The sequence below is a fragment of the Gossypium hirsutum genome, chromosome A07 (genome assembly GCF_007990345.1).
Source record: "Gossypium hirsutum isolate 1008001.06 chromosome A07, Gossypium_hirsutum_v2.1, whole genome shotgun sequence".
Taxonomy (NCBI): domain Eukaryota; kingdom Viridiplantae; phylum Streptophyta; class Magnoliopsida; order Malvales; family Malvaceae; genus Gossypium; species Gossypium hirsutum.
The window spans coordinates 27,460,207-27,480,289 of record NC_053430.1 but is presented as its reverse complement, the minus strand read 5'-3'; the positions used below and the strand labels follow the sequence as shown (position 1 = coordinate 27,480,289).

The window sequence follows — 20,083 nt, the reverse complement described above, 5'->3', positions numbered from 1 at the left end:
CATGAATAATTTTGATATTTATCTCATATTCAAATCAAGAAATGGAAAATTGATCATTGTTGTTGACTTTTAAAAAAAAATAACATAAAAATGTTTTACTCAAAAATAAATTTCATCTTTTGGAAAATAAATAAATAAATTTTACTCAAGATTTAGTATTATCAAATGATACAATTATTTGTAGTTTTAAATTTTACTAGTATACCAAACAATTTTATAATATAAATTTAATATTTATAAATTTCTATACTAAAAGTTAATAATTTAAATTCATCATTAAATTATTTTTCATTTATCAAAAAACAACTTAGTAAATATAATTACTATGGCAAATTACATGAAGTATAAGATGAATTGAGAAGCTAGAATACATTCATTTATGATTGTTTTTCATGAAGTCAACATATAACTAGTATTTAAAGGTTGGAAATAGATTACGGGTAATTCTAGATATTGTATTAAAAAATGATTAGTTTTTTGCAAAAGTAAAAACCACATGTTTTGGTGTTGCAAGATCAATGTAATATGTCAAATACAAGATTAACACAAACACGAAATTCACACTAGCGACAACAATTTCTAAATAAAAATATTAAATATTTATAATCAATATTCATGAAATTCAAGATCATAAATACGATCAATCTTAATTTATTTAAGGATTTGTATTAATACAAATCTAAAAGTTATTACCGAATCAAGAGGTAAAAAATCTCATACATAATTAAATCCCAAAATCATTTAATTAATAAAAAATAAACTTTACAATAAAAATCCTAATCTATCACAAGTCACAATCTTAATTTCTTAGAGATTAATCAATATATCTGGAAAAGAAAATGGGAATTGTTATTAAATTAATTAAAGAGACTCACTTAAAAGTATTAAAATATAGTTTGCATATCTTGTAAAAGTCCTAGAAAATGTGTATTGAAAATAAAAGAAATTTGAGAGAAAAGTGATAAATGTTAATTTAATGGTTTTACCTATTTTACTTAATTTAAACTTAAGAGAGAAGAAAAAAAGACTTTTTTTTTTCATTGTACAACAATCTTAAAATAATTTAAACTTAAGATTTTTTTGGATCTAGAGAAAGATTAATTTATCTTTTTATAAAATATTTTTTATAATATTTTTAGAGTCAATTTATTAATTTTATAAATTAAAATACATTTTTTAAAAATAATTTGCGAGGTAAATTGACCCACGATCCTTAGAACAAAGAGATTCGATTACAGAGCATGTTGGGTCGTGTCTTAAACAATCCAGACGTAAATTCGACATGATATTATTTTTATACAATATGTTTATGCCCTGTAAAGAATAAAAATAGAATAGAATAAACATAAATATATATATGTTAAAACTTAATAAAAAGGAAAATTTATTATTAAGATTAATAAAATAATATTGTTTTTATATTTTTACATAAAATCTATAATAATAAAAAAATCAATTCAAATATGTAGGAATTGTACTTAAGACATTAAATTTTTTTTATATATAAGATTTTACTTTTTAATTTAAAATTTTTTCATATATATTATGAGTGGATTGAGTGCTATTCACTCGTAGAATTTACTCGGGTTTAAATCTCTAGAAGGTAAGCGAATATATCCGTACTATGTGCGTGAATACCAACTCTCGTTTCCTTTCCTTTAATTTAATGCAATCCAATCATACCATCAACAACAATTTTGAAGAAGCCAAGCCCAGCGGCATGGTTGAAAGCAAGGATTCCAGTCTTTACCTCAACCATATCCGTAATCCTCATTCCAGTAACAGCCTGTGCGCATTCCCCTAACACAAATCCATTGCTATCCACCTCTAAACCATCCATTTTGTGAATATGAGCCAACAACCCTGACTAAATAAATTTTGACATCTAAATATTATTGACCAACGTCACCAAACCCCATAACTTGCACGACAAGAAGAGTCAATTTTCACATTTCAAGTCACTTTCATCGTTGAAAACAAAACTATTGGAAGAGTAAATTTATTCAAAACGTGTGTGAACATGAATAAAAAAGAAAAAAAACTTTATTACATCTGCAACATTTTCTTTTTTAAATACCATCATACTATTTAGGCCTTGTTTTCTTTTTTTCCTTTCTTAAATCTAGAAAAACGACTGTCGATGGTGTTGTCATATTGTTCTCCATAAATTGCGGTCGCTCTCACTTAAACAACAAGGCCGGCCAGCTCGAAACATGTAGACCAGACAAACGACTGAAACAAAACTCATGCCATCCCATGCATGCTGATTCTCTCTTATATATTGCTTGGGGGGTCAAAAAGTGGTGGGCACAACGATCTTTCTCATTCGCCACGTGGCGTGAAGAGAACAATAACTCACATAACTCTGATTGGTAAGCTTTCACCAAATGGAATGAAAAGAAAAACACATCCTAAATTATTAAAGCGTTACAACACCACAGAGTGGTGTATATTTTGATGTTAACTTTGAAGCCCATGGTTCCTCACTCGTGCTATAACGAAATTTAATGCAATTGTTTTATTTTTAGCCTAATGTTAAATTTAGTTTTGTGAATTCGATTATTATTATTATTATTAGCAAAATTTGGTCTAAGAGTCAAAATATTAACCTTTTAAAAATAATCAAATTATTTTTTTAATTAAAATACTATCTAAAATATTACATTTTTAAATATGATAGTTCGCATGTCAATTCACGTCTAATTCATGCTCTTTTTTTACTTTTTATGAACTTATATATACTTTTTAATTTTGAATATTTTTTTAATTATTTATTGACATAACATGTCATCATGAAGTATACATATATTACCATACGAATTGTCACGCCAACATTGTTTAAAAAATTAACATTTTAATCAATATTTCTATTAGAGTGATTTAATTTAATGATCAAACTTAACTTAAAAAAGAATAAATGTAAAATAATAAAAAAACCGTAAATATTAATAACTAAATTTATCATTATTACTTTTTTTATTTTTATAGACTGTCTATTTATCGATTCTTAGCATTTATGACACCGACGTTGACACTGTCGACATAGAATAATATCTATTAAGTTTTAAATCTTATTAATTTAGTTTGATAAAAAAAGAATATTAATTTGGGAATTTTTCTTCAATCTTACATCTTATCCTATCGGTACATTTCTTTTGGTGTATGTCAAGTACTTAAGTTATGATTACCATAAGATTTTATAATTCTGAGTTTTGACAAAAGTACAATTGTACCATTATAACCATTTTCCTGATTCACAGCGAGAATTAGTTATTGTCCTTTTGACAAATATATTCTTGTAGATGGTTTTTTAAGACAAGTTCAGTAGTTTTGACATGACAAAATGGAAAGTAATAAACATGTTTAGCTAAAATGTATTGGTGTAATAATTAGACCCTCCACGTTTACGTACAAAATTTTATTTTATTTTTTTTTGTTAAAAATTAGTTATTATACGTTAGCATGAGGTGTACATGATACGTCACGATGTGTGACTGTTTGATTATTTCATTAGTTACGCTCATTTTTAACAATAGAAATAGATGCAATTTTTAAAAAAAAATAAATTTGCTGTTTAGTTTAATATACAAAAATTAATTTATCCATTTGAGTCCTAATTTAAAATAGTTGGTAATACTTTTACCATGGATCAATTATTTTGGAAAGACAATATAGGCATTTGTGTATGATCAGGCAAATATGAAATTGATATGAGCTTGTGTGCCTGGCTTATTCAAAACCCTTGGCAATATAAGTTTTGCCCACACATTGATTATTTTCGATAAGAACTACCTGCTTCTCAACTGCCCTTTTCTTTTATTTTTCTGATGTAATTGCCGTCCTGCAATCATCAGAGAATGTTATTTTCCAGCTTTGAATAATCTGAAATTGCTGCATAATAATTGAGTTTGAGGTGGGTGATCTTTGTAGTCAGATACTAACAAACTGAAACTCATTTAATATTTTTCAAAAGAAAATCAATTTAAAGTACATGTAATCAATACATTCACTTGGAATTCAAATAATATGAGAGATGTTCAACGACTGATGACGTCCAAAAAAATAAAAATAAAAACCAATAATCCAAAACTTGTTTTGTATCTGTTAATCGAAAAACCTAACATCTGCAAGGACAAAACTGAAATAAAAGAAACACACACACGGAGGGAGCCGACAGCAAAGCTCCTAAATAAGGATGAGTTTTATAACATAATATATTAGAACCCAGCTGTTGTGTCTTATTATTGTCTAACGACTCTAGTCGGCAACCAGAAAAGGTAGCTAGACAGTCAAAAGGGTTCATTCATTATATGGCCCCCCAACCCAAGACTCAAAGTGACTGCCAATTGGAATAAGTTTTTAATATACATTAAAAAGTTATGATAGTAAGTGAAAAAGCTTTGCAAATGATGACAAATAGCGAGAAAACACGCAAGGAGAAGATAAAGACAATTAATGCAGACATCATAAAGCCATAGGGAGTATAAAATCTTTCTGAATGTTTGCATGTGGAATGAATCTTGGACTGCAGTCTGCAGACACTGACTGTTAAAACAACATAAGTTTTTTCATTATATATAAATAAATAATTCAAGGAGGCTTTGAGGCAGGTTAGTCTTATTATGTTTGTGCTATGCTACAGAATATTCTACTAAGTAATCTTATACATTTTGGCATCTTTATTATATGACATACGTTCTTTTTACAAAGGAGAACAGCTAAACAAACATAAATCTTTAACCTAATTAAAATGGGCCAACAGATGTGCAAAATATAGCTACCTAGAGGTTGGGTAGAGTGTCCAAGAATGTATGTCCACATCCAAAAACATAATCCACGTGTAGCCCACCAATCGAAAGATGGAAGGGGGCCTAGTTTTATCGTGAAGAACCGTTTTCCACATGATATACATAGGGAGAAGACCATTATTGTCAAACTTTTTGGATTAGGGAGGAGATATATAGGGTCAAATCAAAATTGCTAGACCATTATTGTCTATAGGGAGAAGACCATCACCATGATGCTTTGAAAGAAGAAACTGTATGAGATTATCCTACTCTTTTTCTATCTTTGAACTGTTATTGTCATTATATAAAAAAAAAAGTTGACGTAATTCGCCGTTGACTCCAAATTTAACAATAGTAGTAGTTTGTTAGTGAAGGTTGGTTTTTGCAAAAGAAAAGTTAGAAACATATTTGCCTAAAAGAGGGAAAAGTACGGAGGAGGCAATGAATGGGTGGAGAGAAATGGTAATGGCATTGCCATATCTCCGATACAAAGTGGTCACGCCATCCATAAATTTTACTCTCTTGTCTGTTCTCCAATATCTCCCACATTTCTAATATGCACAGCTGTACATAAGTGTCTGTTATTGTTTTATTGGGTGCCATAATCCATCCAACTTGTATTGGACCATGGTTAAATATGAATTTCTGATTTATCGTTCATCACCCATTACCTTTGATCAATCCAAGTTCTTAACTTTCTTTAACACCTTTTAAGGACTGAAGATTAAGAAGATATTTGTCTCAATTACTTTAATGTTGAATTGAAGTCATAAGAGAGAAGAGTGATGCTGCTTTTGAAGATTGGGTAAGATAAAAGCTGACAGTTTTGAATGAAGGAGATAAGGTATAACATTCATAACCCAAACCTCTTATTCAAACCTACTTTTAAACTTAGTTGATGAGAGGATTTTGTGTATCGATTGTTAAAATTTATATTAAATTCAACCCAAATTACAAACTTAATCCAAATTCAATAACCCAATTATTAATTATGTAACCCAAATCGGTAGACCAATTTGAACTATTTTCCCCAACCCAATTTGAGATACTGTAATCTATATATACAGCAAGCCACTGTCCCTACATTTTCAATAAGGGTTAATATACCGTTTGGTATTTATATTTGGCTTCAATATTTAATTTAGTATCAAAGTTTTATTTTGTCCCAATTTGGTACCTAAGTTTGGCTTCAATGTTCAATTTGATACCCAAACTAAATATTATGTGGCACAATAAATATTTGACACGTATACTCTAGTAAAAAAACCATAGATATTTAATTGATACAAAAGAAAAACTCAAGTATCAAATTGAACATTAAAGTCAAACTTAAGTACATGTATGAGACCAAAAAAAAAACTCATATTAATTTGAAAAAATTCATGCATCAAACAAAACATTAAAGTCAAACCCAGATACCAAATTGTACACTAAATTTAAATATATATCAAATAGTATATTAACCCAAAAAAAAACTTTTAAGGCTTTTGCTCTAAGGGAGGATTCTAATTTAAATTTTAGTTTTTTTTTACAAAGTTTAAATTACCCATAACCCCTCTCCACCATTAAATAAAAAGATAAACACGTTTCAACGCACTTAAACCTATATTTTCCTATACTAGAAACAATATTAATGCCAACCAAGCTAAAACTTAGATCTTAATTGATAAAGTGTTGAAAAATTCAACAAACTGAAAATCAATATTTCCAACAACTTAATTTTTTTGGACAAACACAAAATGAAAACTGCTAGATATTTTATATAAAATACCAAGCATATTTTATAGTATAAATTCAATACTTAATTTTTCTGTACTTATTTTCTCAATATTTATTCTTTCACCACTTAATTTTTCTAAATTGAAATTTCAATCTCTTACTTGTGTTTAATTGGTATTTGGTAAAAAATGCAGTCTTATTTCGTAGACTCCTCATTTCCCTGGCGTCTTTAGGCCCATCGATGCATGGGTTATTATTAAAAGAATTAAAAAAGTAATAATAATAAGGGTAAACTACTTAATTGGTCATTCAAATTTTAGGGTTCTTTCATTTTGATTTATCAAAATGAAATCTTTGCAATTTCATCACTCAACTTTTAGAGCACTTTCATTTTAATCACCCAACTGTTAAATTTCTAACTGTGTTTAAATGTATACACCACATCATGTTCACACTTTCATTTTGGTCATCCAACTTCTAGGTCGCTTTCATTAAATAAAAATCTTTTTTTGAAAGTATTGATTGGGGTAAAAAAAATTAAGGATTAAAGTAAAAGTGATAGAAACTAAAATAATGCATTAAAAATTGTCAATTTGTACTTGTTTATCTTATTGTCAAAAATTCTAAAAAAGAAAATTCAATATTGAAATTTTATATTTCAAAACATCAAAATCAATTAAATAAAATGTTGGAAATTTTTATACATTGATACTGTTAGCCGATTTCTTACTGTAATATTGAATTTAATTGAATTAATCTCCTTCTAAATTTTAAAAATTTATTCTATGTTTCCATATTATTATTAATGAAATCAACTTAATAACTCATATTTAATAATTCTTTGTGAAACTTAAATTTCATTTCATTATATAATCCTGAATCTTCTCTTCTAAGCTAAAAGTAAAGAAAAATTATTCCAATTAATTAAATGAATTGCTTATTCTTCATTTGAGTAAAAAAGTGATGAATAAATACTAGATTTTGTTTGGCATGGAAAGATAAATTTTAATTAGTTGTAAGGATTTTTCTTTGTTATTAGCTTAGTATTAAAGACTTGAGATCATATAATAAAAATAAATTTGGGTTTCATGTACACTTATTAAAAAAAATTCAATAACTTATTTAATTGACTTTGATGTTTTGAAATTTATAATTTTAATATTGAAAAAAAAATAAAACTTTCTGCAAGGGGATAAACAAGTATAATTTGATCATTTTTAAAGCATATTTTAGTTTCTACTGTTTTTTTACTTTAATCCTTAATGGTTTTTACCCCGATCAATATTAGAAAAAATAATAATATTTTTTAGGTAACCAAAATGAAAGCAACCTAGAAGTTGAGAGACCAAAATGAAAATGTGAACATGATATGACATGTACAAGATAACTGCCATTAGAAATTAAACGGTTGTGTGACTAAAATGAACGTGTCAGAAAAGTTGAATGATGAAATTGCAAGGATTTCATTTTGGGTGACCAAAATAAAATCACCCTAAAAGTTGGGTGACCAACTAGTAGTTTACCCAAAAACACAATTGCTTATGTGGTTGAGATTTAACTTTAGCTCAATCTGAAAATGAAGAAATATAGCAGTCGCAAAACTTGAGGGGATGGTAAACCATGCCCAACCTCATCGCTGTAAGTTCCTCTCATCTGCTTCCTAAACTTCCTCTAAATGTTAATTTCAAACATTCCCCTTCTATAAATTGTTGCACTGTAAGAAAACAGCGCAAGAGAAGTCTAAAAAGCTCATGGCCTTCCATCTCTCTCTCGCTTTTTGGTTGTGGTTTCATTTTAGGTCCCCTCATTGATGGCCTTCATTCAAGGGTCGACCTTGTGGTCTACCAAAATGGAGCAATAAACATCGGTCCTCTCCACACCAATAAATGGGTAAGGGTAATTTGTAAACTGGAGTTTCTCTTTTTTCCTTGTAATTTTCCGATGGTTGTTTCATTATATGTTGGAATGGTCAATGGTATCATTTAGGTCGCACCTTTGCTGGGATTGTTCTACACTACAGTTGGGTTACTGCAAATCTATTTGGATGAAAAGAATTCTTCAAATGTTCCCCAGGGAAGCCTTGAAAAAGCTGTTGGGTCTCTTATGTGAGTCAATCTAATGCTATCTAGTTTCTAGTTACTGAAAAATGAATTCGCCATATGAAGCTCAGATTTTGTGACGTATGAATACAGAGCATTGGTACTATTTATCGAACTGAGTTCTGAAATGTATAAAAATGGAGTTCCGGACCACGTTGAGGCCTACATTTTATTTGCAGCGGCAGAGGTTTTATGGTACTCACTAGACAGAACACGCCTTGGTTTCACCCTAGCATCTGTCATTGGCATATGTTGTCCCTTGGCTGAAATCCCATTGATGAAGTAAGACTGGTTTTTCATTTGCATCAAATTCAGCACCCACAAAAATAATGCTGATGCTCACTTTCTTCCAGGTTCTTCCACCTCTGGTACTACCCGCAAGCAAATATTGATATCTTTGGACAGGTAAGAAACTCTGTCGATTGTTGATGAATTTGTATGGCATATTCCAAAGTTAAAAAAGAGTTCTTTGTGTTTTCATGCAGGGGCTAGTTACTTGGACGGTGACCTGTTATTTTGCTTACACGCCATTCCTTGTGTGTTTATCCCGCTGGCTACAATCAACCGTCAATGGCAATGCTAGTGGTACAGACATGTCCGAGTGAGGGAGGAGCTAATAAGGATTTTTTTGCTAGTATCGAATTTTAACAGTAATTTGGTTTCCAAATGGAATCTTTACAAGATTTAATGTATGTTGTTGCATTGCATATCTAATGCCTGAATGCTGCGTTAACAGACAAACCCACATCAGAGTTCAGGTGTGTAAGAAGGCAATATCTCAAAGCCCTCCTGTTTGAAAAAGTAGAAAACATCATTAAGTGGATGAAAGTGCACTAATTACAAATATTTTTAATACGTGTTTATTGTCAGTGGCGTATTACCCTGCCAGCCCCCTAAAATGAAAATTTCTTCATTTAGTCCTTTTAGAAATGTTAAAATTTTAAATTAGTAAAGGTAAATTTGTATTTTGGCTCCCTAAAAATGATAAAATTTTGATTTAATCTTTTAAAAATTATAAAGATTTAAGCTATTAAAAATTACAATTTAATTTCGGCCCCTAAAAATATTTCCTAACTTCGCCCCTGTTTGCTGTATTTATTTATCTCATGTTGGAACTAAAATAATCACGTAATTATGTAATTTCAAATTTTAAAAAAACATTGATTATTATAAAAAAAAATTATCCATAATACTAGTGAAAAAAATTGTTTAAATGATTAACAAAATCTAAAATTAAATCATGTATGCTAGTTAAATAACGTATTTGATAATATAATTACCAATAAAGTTAACCAAAAAAAATCAAACTATTCTAGCATTTCATATTTATTTGACTTCTTTCTCTAACAATAACATATATTCTTTGTCATCTTTAGTTGTTTATTAGCCAAGTATAAATAATTAATAATTAATATTGCATAATTTAATTAAAATTAATTATGAATTAAACACTATGCAATTCATTAATATTTAGTAAGTTAAAATGTATAACAATCTTTCACCAATAAAAATTTTAAATTATTTAAATGAAATTAGTAAAATAACATAAAATTATATTTTAAAAATCAAATGTCTTAAACTTCATAAAAAAATTATACAAAAATAAATTTTTAAACGCAAATAATGTATAGATGTGTTTGGAAAACATATCGTAATTGGTTGGGTAAAAGTACCTAGGAGAACTCTGTTATATTAAATTAGTCCATTTGTTATTAAATGGATCAATTTAGTTCATGTATTATTAAAAAGGATCAAATAAGGCTAAATTGAAAACAATGTTAATATTTTATAGTTTTTATGATTTTATAAATGAATTTTTTTTGTTTGGAATTGAACAAAAATTGAAAAAAATTCAAGATATATTTTATACAACAAATGGTAACACAGTCAATTTGAATTAGGGTGCACTAATTACACTCAAGAGGCATTTGGTTCACCGAATTTTACATTATGGCTCGTAATGTTACATTTCAAAAAGAGATTACGATGTTTGAATTCTTAAACAATGTTAACATATCATAATATAGGGTGCAATATCATTATAACTTCATTTTTAGATTATCTAAAAACTCCAGACAAAATCTGAAATTATTGATAAAATTACTTTTTTATTTTTATACTACTTTGTGGTTTATTAATCTTTTTCTTTTATGAAATTATTTGATTAATGTTAGTTACTAGTTTCTTTATATGCTTTTATTTTTTGGAAATAAATTCTCCGTATTTTTTATTTTTATTTTTATTTTACATAAAAATTTACAAATAATGTTATACTAGCTTGCATTACTGGACAAAACCCAAATTGTCACAAACATTAACAATTTTAGAAAAAAGAATCAGAGAAAAACCAATCTTCTTAAACTTATTGGGAAGCCTAGAATGTTAAATAGAAGATAAAAAATGGAGGTTTATATTTTTAGTTTCACTGCTCTTTTCATATTAAAAGCAAACAAAATTCTCTAAAATAAACAATTATAAATTCAATGGTTGTCAAATTCAAGACAACAATTATAAAATTTAAGGTATAATAAAAATAAATTTATTAAATTATCCTAATTTTATGAAAATTTTAAAAATTTAAATAAAAAATAATAATTTAATAAAATTTGCTTTTAAATAATTTTATATTGTATGAATAAAACACATAATAAGCCAAATAAATTAAATAAGCTAATCTTATATTAGAATTATTAATCAAACATACTGTGCATTTACAAATAATTATAAGCGAACACATCGTGTATGTATATATATATACACCACACATCATATCATTTGGCAAAGTCTAAGAATGCCACATGTATCATTAATGAAACAAAAATCTAATATATATTCTATAGTGAGGTTTTTTAACAAATAAAGAAAATTTAGTTAGTTCGATAACTTCTTTATTTGACATTTGGCACAATAAAAGATTACCACGTGTATTATGAGTATTGTAGTTCTCTAAATATATATTATACAATATTATAACAAAAGGCATAATGTCAAAAATGGCTCCTAAGGTTTGGTTGTTTGGTCACTTTGGTCCTTTATATTTTTTTTGGGTACTTTGGCCTCTAACATTTTTTGGGGTCAAATTGGTCTATTTTTAACGGACATGTTGATGTGGCTGTTAGTTAACTAATGGCATTGATTTGGAATTTTTTTATTCCACCTAGGCTCCAAGTGTTTTTAATTGTTAATGTGACATTATTTTGTAAATAATTTTAAAATTAATGAAAAACCCTAAACACACATAGGCACAACCAAAACAATCTAAGAGCTCCTAAATGAAGAACCTTAAATCTCAAATCCTCTCCCTCTCAATTTAAAATTCTATAGAAACCGAAGCTTGAAATCTAGTGGGTCAATAAAAGAATAAAAAGTATTGTCTGAAAAAAGTGGTTGGAAGCCATCAATGGAAAAGTTACCTTATTCAAAGCTAGTTTCTTTATCACGAATGGAGTTTGTTTATGATGGAGAGAAAATAACAAGTTTCTGTAACAAGTTAGCTCTGAGAGAGACTTTATGGAGCGATTTAAACCTAGGCAGAAGGTATTATGGTTGCTCAAATTTTTAGGTAAGTATATATTTAACCAATTTGTTTTAGGGTACATATGAAATTGGAGATTTTTTTAATTTGTTTGATTTTTATGTCGGTTGGATTAAATTGGTGCTACAATTCGTTGTAGCATTAAATTTTTAAGTGAATTGTAGGGTTTATATAATAAAATGTCGAACTTTTTTGTGTGAATTATAGATTGGTGGATTCAGATTTTTTAAGTGGTATGTTGATAAGCTGTGTAACAGGGCGAATGAAGTAATACATGAATTACGTGATAGCAAAACAAAACTTGCAAAAGAGGATACGGGACTTAGGAAATAGATTATGAAGTATGGAAGTGTTGAGATGTTTGAGAGTGGTAGTAGAAACAGTAATGTTGAGATGTCTGAGAGTGACAGTGTACAAAATGTGGGCAAGGACAAAAAAACGAAAGAGGTCAATGATGATGTTACAGATCACATTAAATTAAGCACAAAGATTAAGAATCAAGAAAGAGAAAGAGTTTTACAAGAAAATGTTTATTTGCAGTGTACTATTTATCTTATGTTTCACATTATTTAGGAATGTTATAATTTGAAAAGTATGGTGTCATGTTCTTGTGTTTTGTATATCTAGTACCTTCAAACTTTGTTGTTGACATAAATTGTCACATTCGAATTTGTATTTGTAGCTAATTTGAGGGAAGTATAATGAAAGGTATTCCAACAAAATGAACCAAAGAATGTTTGTTGACAAAAGAATGTTACATGTACTAAAATATTGAATATTTGACCTTGTATGTCATGTTCAAAATAGTAACTAACAAAATGACTCTAGACCCATATATTTGCCTATAGCAGTAATGGTATAACACATCATTTTGTTACATATATCATCATTGTTATACCAACTTCAAGCAAGTCCTAGAAGCCTGAAATACAAAAAATATCTTAGGCGACTATTACATGTAATGGCAAACAAAATATATCTTAAGCAACTATTTCAACAAACAAAAAAAGGTTTAGTTAGAATAACATCTCAATTCATTTCTTCATTTTCTTTGTTGCTGTGGATTCTTGTGTGCTAATAGGTTTTTGATATACCATCCTTTTTTGGCTTCTAGTTCTTGTACTCGTTCTAGACTAAGACAAAAAAATCACAACCCCCTATTAGATTTAAATATTTTAAAACTTGACAGTAAAAAAGTGTTTACGATATACCTATGTCCAGTTGTGGTAGGTTGATTGCATGATCTTCTGTTGTTCTTTTTTTGGCTTTTAGTTCTTGTAATGGCACTAGACTAAGAAAAAAATGTAAAACCCCAAATTAGACTTAAATATTTAAGAACTTGATAGTGAAAAAGTGTTAATGATATATCTATGATCTATTTCTGTTAGGTTGAATGCATGATCTTCTATTGTGACTCTCACCACCACATTTCCTATAACAGCCCGTTTTTGAGTGGTGTTAGAAATAGCGATTTTGAGGCCACCAAATCTGACGAGTAAATTCGTAAAAATTTTATTTAATATTTTCGAGTTAATTGTAACTTTGAAAAGGTTTCTGATATAGTTATTTTTTATTTTATAAGCGATTTATTAAGTTCAAGTGGTAAGACCCTAAGGTCAAGTGGTTTTAGAAAATGGGTATCGGGATCTCGTTTCTATAAACCGATTTGTAAATATTTTTATAAATATTTACTGAGTGTCATTGAGGTGGTATTAAAGTTTCGTTGAAAAATTTTAACGTTTCGATGGTTAATTAATTAAAAAGGATTAAATTATAAAAAAATGTAAAATTTAATCACTATTTGATTTAAGTGATTAAATGGCTTATTGAATAAAGAAAAAGGGACTTAAATGGTAATTAAACTACCATTTAAAGGTTAATGGACAAATATGGGTATTGATTTGGTGTTTTAATTAATTATTAACAAAGGGTAAAATGGTAATTTGATAAATTAAATTAAATAAAAGAAAAAGAAAAGTTACCATCATCTTTTAATTTTTGTCTTCTTCACCGAATGGCTAAAAATAAAGAAGTCATTTTTATACCTTCAATTTTGGGCAACTTCACAAGCTAATTGGTATGTGATTTTAGCTCCGTTTTTAATAATTTTTATGTTTTTGAGTTCATTTCAACTGGGTCCAATTAGCCCGTACCTTCAATTTTGACCTGTTAAAGATTTTGAATGTTGGCATTGATGAATCTTGTGATTTTTTATGTTAGATTATGAATTTGGAATGTTGATTGATATTTAAAAGTATTTTGTTAAATGATTTTGATGAATTTTTCAATTAGGGACTAATTTGTTAAACTAATAAAAGTACAAGGATTTAATGTGAAATTGTTGCATAAATGGGATGTTTTGAATATCATGAACATTCAGCTAGCTTGGGTTTGAATTAAAAATGGTTAATTTGCATGTTTTGGGCTCAAGGACTAATTGAATAAAAGTAAAACTTTAGGGGTAATTTTGTAAAAATATAAAAAATAACCAAATTGAATGAAATGAATTGTTTTTTGTCTAAATAATCAGTTGAATGAAATTATTAATTTAGATCAAGATCGGGTGGAAAATCAAGGAAAATAAAAAAAGTACCAAAATGCCCCTGAATCTTGGTTTTTATGTAATTTAGCCAGGTAAGTTCGTATGAACTATATTCTATATAATTTTGATTAAATTAAATGTTAATATGTGATTATATTGTGATTAAATAAATATATATATATGTTAGTATGCAATTCATTGTGTTATGAAATGGCGTAAATCCAAAGACGTACGATAATTACCGAGTCCTATTTGAACCTTAGGAATTTGTAGGATACAAATAGCATGTCATTAGAGTTACTGATTCTCAGCTTGAGAGAGCTTACCGATATTTAGCTCATGTGAGCTTACCGTTTACAACTTGTAAGAGCATACATGTACAAGAATTGACGGATTACAGTTCAATACACCTCGTGTGTGCTACCCGAGTATCCAATGATATTCTAAATGGTTCAACAAGCAATGTTCTGTTACGAGATGATATGAGTTCGATACGAACTAATATAGGTATATACATGAAATATATGGAAATGATGGTACATGATATATTGATATATTGAAATGGATGATATATGTATATGAAAAAACGATAAGAGAATGATATGTATCATGACATGTACATATATGAATATCTTTGATATGTTTATATGTCGAAATTATGTAAGTTAAGACGAGTAATAAACTCAAGTGTGACAGATTGAGATAACAAGGTTATCGATGTTGAATTTATATGAAATATGTTCAAGTATGCTAACTAGTGTCGTTGTTTGATGCTTAGACAAGTGTCAAGCTGTTGGCTGAATGGTAATATGTTTAATTATAAATTACATTGAAATGTTAAGTGTTCAAATGAAAATATGCTTGAGCTCATAAAAGAGTGGTAATGTTTAAAATTATTTAAAATCCTACTATGCTAGAGATGATATGTATAAGTGATGTTGTGGTTTTATTCACCTTGTGAGTTGTTGAATATAGCTTCATGAATCTTGTGGTATGGATATTGGATTATCCTTGATATGTATAAATTTCATATTTGAAATGAATTGATATGATTAAAGTTTATACGAGCTTACTAAGTATTCATTGCTTATGTAGTTGTTTTTCTTTACATTTTAGATTGTCGGAAGCTCAATTGGGTTGGAGGCTTGTTGGAGTTATATCACACTATCGATCGATTCTATCAGTACTTTCGGATGTTTTGATTTTGGTTATATAGGTTATTTTGGCTAAATGTTGGCCTATATGTGTTTTGTTGAGATTAGCCACTTATTTGGCTTGTGTTTGGTATTTTGGTATGTGCATAATTTGCCTTATAATGTTGATGTGTGGATGATTTGTGGTTGAATGATGAAAGGTAAAATTGAACATGCATATGAGTTATGTTTTATAACTTGGTGTGATTTGGTACTATGTTATAGTAAGTGTATATGTATTTGATGCTATTGAATAAGTGATACAATTGGTACCAAATGGTAAGTTTTGGTAAGTGATTTACATGTTGTGTATTAATGCAATTATACATAAAAGTTGGTTGATTACTTGGTTACATGGATTACATGGTTAAATATGTTTATAATTGTCATTTGAGGTGCCTAAGGGCATATTGGTTGTATGTGAATATACTACATGTTTAAGGCTTGATTTTGCTTGTTTTGGATGCCATAGTATGACTTATTTATATGTACAATGTTAAGTGTAGGTGGATGTCATAGTGGGTGAGAAATATGGCTTGTAAAATATCCAATTTTTGTCCACACGGGCAGAGACACGGGCGTGTGTCTCAGCCGTGTGTGACACGCGACCGTGTGTCCTCTGTAGTTTTTAAAGGGTTACAAGTCAAGCTATTACACGACCTAACACACGGGCGTGTGACTTGGCCGTGTGACTAAGTTACAAAGTTACACGAGCATGGACACAGGCTGGGACACGGCCGTGTGTCCCTATTTCAAATGCCCACATGGTCTAAGATACGGGTGTGTCTTCTGACCATTTGAGTCACACGGCCATGTGACCCCTGCAGCTTTGAATTTTTTCTATTTTTTAAAAAATTCTCTGAATTTTTGATTTAGTCCCGACTTGTTTCTAATGTGTATTTAGGGCCTTGAGGGCTCGTATAAGGGACAGTATATATGATTTTGATTAGTTTAATTATAAATATTGATATGTTATGAAACATTTGAAATTTATATTTGTTTGATTCGTAAACCCCTGTAATGCTCCGTAACCTTGTTCTAGCAACTGATACAGGTTAGGGGTGTTACATTTCTTGTATCTCAAAATTAGACCAGCCCTATTGAGTTGTCCATGCCTCACTTTTTTCTGTTCATTTTCTACCTTCTATTCTTCTTTGGCCTACCAGGTATTGTTTTCTCAATTGGTGGAAGCCCGAGATCAATACCAGATTTTCTCTACTCATGTGACTTATTTATGGGTTGTAAAGCATATGCATATGCTTTAAAATATGTCTCCTTATGATAGCACCTATGTAAATAGTCATCAGGTTCTTGTTCAAGATACCATATAGCAGAGTAGGCATGAGACAAAGGATCCTAGATAGTTGCCAACTTCGACAACTGCAAGTTTTATCCTCTACAATTACTATGTACTGCTTTCTGCCTTTCTTAACTTCACACCCATTTTCCCCATTCGAAATCATCTTTCAACCAACACCTTCCTTCTTGTTGTCATCAAATTTCTTCTTTATCAATGGACAATAATTATATTTCCATAAATTGCATTGCTTCCTCTTATCCACTATTTTGGTCATCATTTTAACTTTGATTTCCTCCAACATGGTTATTATGCACTTGAATATAGACTCCACGATGCTAGAGTTAAATGCTTCATGGAGGTTATTGTCAACAATATCTGACACTAAGTGAAGCCCTTGGAAGGTCTTGGTCCTAGCTTTCGAATTCTTGGAGAACAATTCCTTTACAACACCTTCATCAATCTTATACAAATATTCTTTGTTTTATTCCCACTCCCTCTCTATTGTAGACTTCATAGTTTTCTAAAAAGCAAAATCACATCCTTTGCTTTCTTCTTGTTAGACCAATTTGATAAGACATGTCTAACACAATTTCTATGTTCCACTCTAGGCAGAATGTCATTAATGGCTATTGTAAACTCTAATTTATATAGGTTTTTTTTTAACAGTTTATAACACCTTATAACTTAAAAATATTATTAATTCCAAATATTGGTTAATTAATTAGGTGAATTTTGTTTATATTCCAATGATAGGCATGAATTTATAAAAAAAAATACAAATATGTGCTTTATTATATTAATTTTGTGTATAAATTAAATTATTTCATGTTATTTATTAATGTGTTATATTTTATTATGCAGGGGGACCATGAAGTTGATATAATACGAAGCTTATTATAATTCTTGCATGGACATGAGCAATTTTACCCTACTTGAATGGAAAAACCATGCAAATTGGGTTTTAGGGATGTTACTTTGACCTAGTTAAAAATGATGTTACATGGTAAACAAGTCTAATTATTTAATGGGTCACAAAACCGTCCAAACAAGGGGAATACAAGCCCAATTCGCCACAAGCATGTTGGCTGCCTAAAAATCAGTTTTGGATATTTATTTTAGTTTTCTATAATTGAAATTAAATTAGAAAAGAACACATAAAGTTTGCCCTTGAAACTGTCCAACCCTTGCTTGATTCTAGCATTTCATACTTGAATCAAACAGTCATCATCCACCCTTTTCCACAATGTGTGGCCAGCCAAGTAAAGGAGTAAATGAGGGAATATTTTTCACTATTTTTAGTAAACTCTTCCACCAACCTCAAATATAAATACCCACTCCCATCTCACATATCTCTCATCCCTTAATCAATCATTCATCTCTCATTTCATATCATTTTTTCATTCTCTCATTTCCTCTCTTCATTCCCACGCATAGCATCCTATAGTTCTTTCTTTTCTTAGTCAGCAATACCTTAATAAGATCATCTCTTAGTCGGCCACCTTGAGGAGACATTAGCAAAGGAGCAACACAAAGATCAAAGGAAAACATCTTCAATCAGAGTTCAAGAGATTGTTGATTCGACAGAGTTTATTCTTCATTTACTTTGCTATTTTGATTTTAACCATGTTTGCAATGTGTTTTATTATCTTGTCATCAATAATGGTAGCTTAATTCTGCTTAGCTAGGATGATTACATTTATTTAGTGAAGTTTTTTTGAATCATGTCTATAGTGTTTGTACCTCAGTCGATCATGTTTTCAATTAAACTCAAGTATGTATTTCATTCATATGTGATTGGATGCATTAGAATTAGCTGAGTGATCCTAACCAGACGATGACTATTGGACACAATAATTGAAATGTGCATGCTTAATTTAGATCCTAACCCGACTAAATTAAAGGTTTGTAATAACTTTATCGAGCTCTATTATCTTGCATAGTTTTTAAGTTTATGTGATTAAATTGCTTCAAACCTAACTCGTCCCTGTTACTTCATATGAATCCTAAGAAACCCTTAGTTTAATATGATTAGTAAAATGCATGTTTGACTAAGTAAAAGATTCCGAAATGACTTAATTTGGTTTCGAAACTCATGAAAAATCAAGTTGCCATGAAATAATTTTTGAACACTGTTAAGCACGATAAAAATAAGCTAAGTTGAATGATGTAATTATCCTAGCCTATTCATTTCATACTTCATATTTAGTTTAAATTGCATTAAGGATCAATCTTGCATCTAAATAATTTAGTTTAGTTAGTCACCCATCACTCAAGATATTGTGTTTTTATCATTAAATTGTTAACTTTAATTTTGCAATATATTGATTAACATACACAGTCCTTGTAGAGACGATAACTCTTCTACTTACTTATTACTTGATAATGATTGTGTACACTTGCACAAACCAAGCGTTATAGCTATCTCAAGACCCTGCAAATTAATTTACAAAACATAAGTAAAACATCAATAATAAATTGGTGCAAAAAAAATAGCATTGTTTACCTTTTGTTGGTCACTGATGATGATATAAACTCATCTTCCATTCCTAAGTCTGTTATCAAAATACTAAGAAATAATGATCAAGAATCAGTGCATTCCCCCTCAATAATAGACCAGGCAACTAGGTACATCTGATTGTTTCCATCTCTCCCAACAGCAAACAACATCTCACCCTTAAATAGACCTTTTAAGAAGCAACCAACCAAACTTAGTATAAGTCTGCACCCTTCTTTCCAACCTCTTTTCAGTGCTTCAAAACAAACATAAAACCTCTTGAAATGTGGTGGAGATTCAGGTATGACTCTATTAACTTCCAAATTTATAGTACTTCTAAGATTCTATAGTCTCAACTCATCAGCATAATCACACAGCATAGCAAATTCTTCTACAAAGTTTTCTACCAACTTA

At 29.3% G+C, this 20,083-nt stretch overlaps 1 protein-coding gene across 2 annotated transcripts; it reads left to right on the top strand.

Annotated features, from left to right (window-relative positions):
* Positions 1-8,039: 8,039 nt before the first annotated feature.
* LOC107953040 (uncharacterized) lies at positions 8,040-9,428 on the top strand. 2 transcript variants are annotated; one of them, XM_016888267.2, is made up of 6 exons: positions 8,040-8,144; positions 8,305-8,396; positions 8,493-8,611; positions 8,699-8,887; positions 8,959-9,010; positions 9,091-9,428. In XM_016888267.2, exons 1-6 carry the CDS (start codon positions 8,117-8,119, stop codon positions 9,208-9,210), a joined length of 600 nt encoding a protein of 199 aa, XP_016743756.1. In that variant the 5' UTR covers positions 8,040-8,116; the 3' UTR covers positions 9,211-9,428. The 2 variants fall into 2 exon arrangements, with proteins under 2 accessions (XP_016743756.1, XP_016743755.1); XM_016888266.2 differs by having other exon boundaries at positions 8,079-8,396.
* Positions 9,429-20,083: the final 10,655 nt, after the last annotated feature.